This window comes from Phyllostomus hastatus, unplaced genomic scaffold (assembly GCF_019186645.2).
Source record: "Phyllostomus hastatus isolate PE091 unplaced genomic scaffold, TTU_PhHast_1.1 phas_contig_254, whole genome shotgun sequence".
In the NCBI taxonomy this organism is placed as follows: domain Eukaryota; kingdom Metazoa; phylum Chordata; class Mammalia; order Chiroptera; family Phyllostomidae; genus Phyllostomus; species Phyllostomus hastatus.
Genome location: NW_025333810.1, coordinates 15701232 through 15702896, shown reverse-complemented (window position 1 = coordinate 15702896; position 1665 = coordinate 15701232). Strand labels below are relative to the sequence as shown.

The 1665-nt window shown below is 35.9% G+C and overlaps 1 protein-coding gene across 1 annotated transcript; it reads left to right on the top strand.

The window, feature by feature from the left end:
• Positions 1–449: 449 nt before the first annotated feature.
• LOC123818133 (60S ribosomal protein L23a-like) lies at positions 450–973 on the top strand. Its single transcript, XM_045838080.1, has one exon. The coding sequence runs from the start codon at positions 453–455 to the stop codon at positions 927–929; it is 477 nt and encodes a 158-aa protein (XP_045694036.1). The 5' UTR covers positions 450–452; the 3' UTR covers positions 930–973.
• The last annotated feature ends 692 nt before the right edge of the window (positions 974–1665 follow it).

Below are 1665 nucleotides of genomic sequence, written 5' to 3'. Positions count from 1 at the left end.
CACTGTCCCTAATTCTAGTTTCCTTGCATTCACAATAATTTTTCCTTGTATTACTACCTATAATAATTCAAAGATGCTTATTTAAATGAAGGAAATGCCTGACAAAGAACAGAAAAAAATCTTTAAAATGGTATTCTTGGCAGACAAATCAGTTTTCTACTTTACTGAATATACATACACTTCCTATTTTGCCTGGCGATGCAGGGCTGTAAAAATGCCTTGCAAACTGAAATGATGCAAAGTAATCTTAATAGTTATTGGGGAAAATGATAATTTTTGTGTGATCTTTAAGGCTTTTTTGGTCAAAATATTTGAACACTCTTATTGTTCTTTATAAATGTAAAGTAAAATCAGAAAAATAGTAAAATTAATATTTATTTAGTACACTCATTTAAAACACTAGAAAAATTAAGACAAGTTTTTTTTACTTCTTTGAAAAATAACTGCTTTTCATGAAGATGGTGCCCAAAGCCAAGAAGGAAGCCCCTGACCCTCCCAAAGCCAAAGCCAAGGCAAAGGCATTGAAGGCAAAGAAAGCAGTGCTAAAAGGCGTCCACAGCCACAAAAAGAAGAAGATCTGCACGTCACCCACCTTCAGGAGGCCTAAGACACTGTGGCTCCAAAGGCAGCCTAAATATCCTCGGAAGAGCGCCCCCAGGAGAAACAAGCTTGACCACTATGCCATCATCAAGTTCCCCCTGACTACAAAGTCAGCCATGAAGAAGATAGAAGGCAACAATACACTTGTGTTCATTGTGGATGTCAAAGCCAACAAGCACCAGATCAAACAGGCTGTGAAGAAGTCGTATGATACTGATGTGGCCAAGGTCAACACCCTGATCAGACCTGACGGGGAGAAGAAGGCATATGTTCGACGGGCTCCAGACTATGATGCTTTGGATGTTGCCAACAAAATTAGGATCATCTAAACTGAGTCCAGCTGGCTAATTCTAAATATAAAAATTTTATACTATAAAAAAAGAGAAAAATAACCTAAGTGTAGTTGGATCAGTGTTTGCTTTTTTTCTTCATATAACAGTATGTGGAGCTAGAATTATTATTTTTTGCCTTGGTGAATTGTCTTACTCATTTCAAAATGTGGATTCTTTCCAAAGTTTTATCTTTTGCACTTTCAGTGTTGTGAAATATCTGTAAGAATTCCGTTAATGTGAGCTTTTTTACTGGTGTTACTTTTCTGAGATATCTTTCTTTTTCATCATAGCTGCTCAGTTAGGTCAATAAGTTCTCACAGTATCCAATTTCACTTCCAATGGTATTGCTTTTCATTTTTTTGTTACATTTTCATTTTATAACCAACTCTCTTTGGATTATTTGATATTATAAAATGTTTTCTGTGTTTATCACTGATGGACAAGGAGGCAACACACCTATATGCTTTACTGTGTGAAGGAAGCAATAACAGGTGCACAGTGACCAATCGCCGACAGACTATGGAAGACCTGTGGTGACTGGCAACTGGTGATGAAGTGCATATGTTATTTATATTATAAGTGCATATGTTATTTGTATAGTGGTTTGTGGATAAAAGAGCTAGCAGCTCTACTCACAGTAATTATACCATAGTAACTGAAATTTGAATCATGTTACTGAGGGACAGGTATTATTTAACTACTCTATAGTAACGGAAATTCATGCAAATTAAAA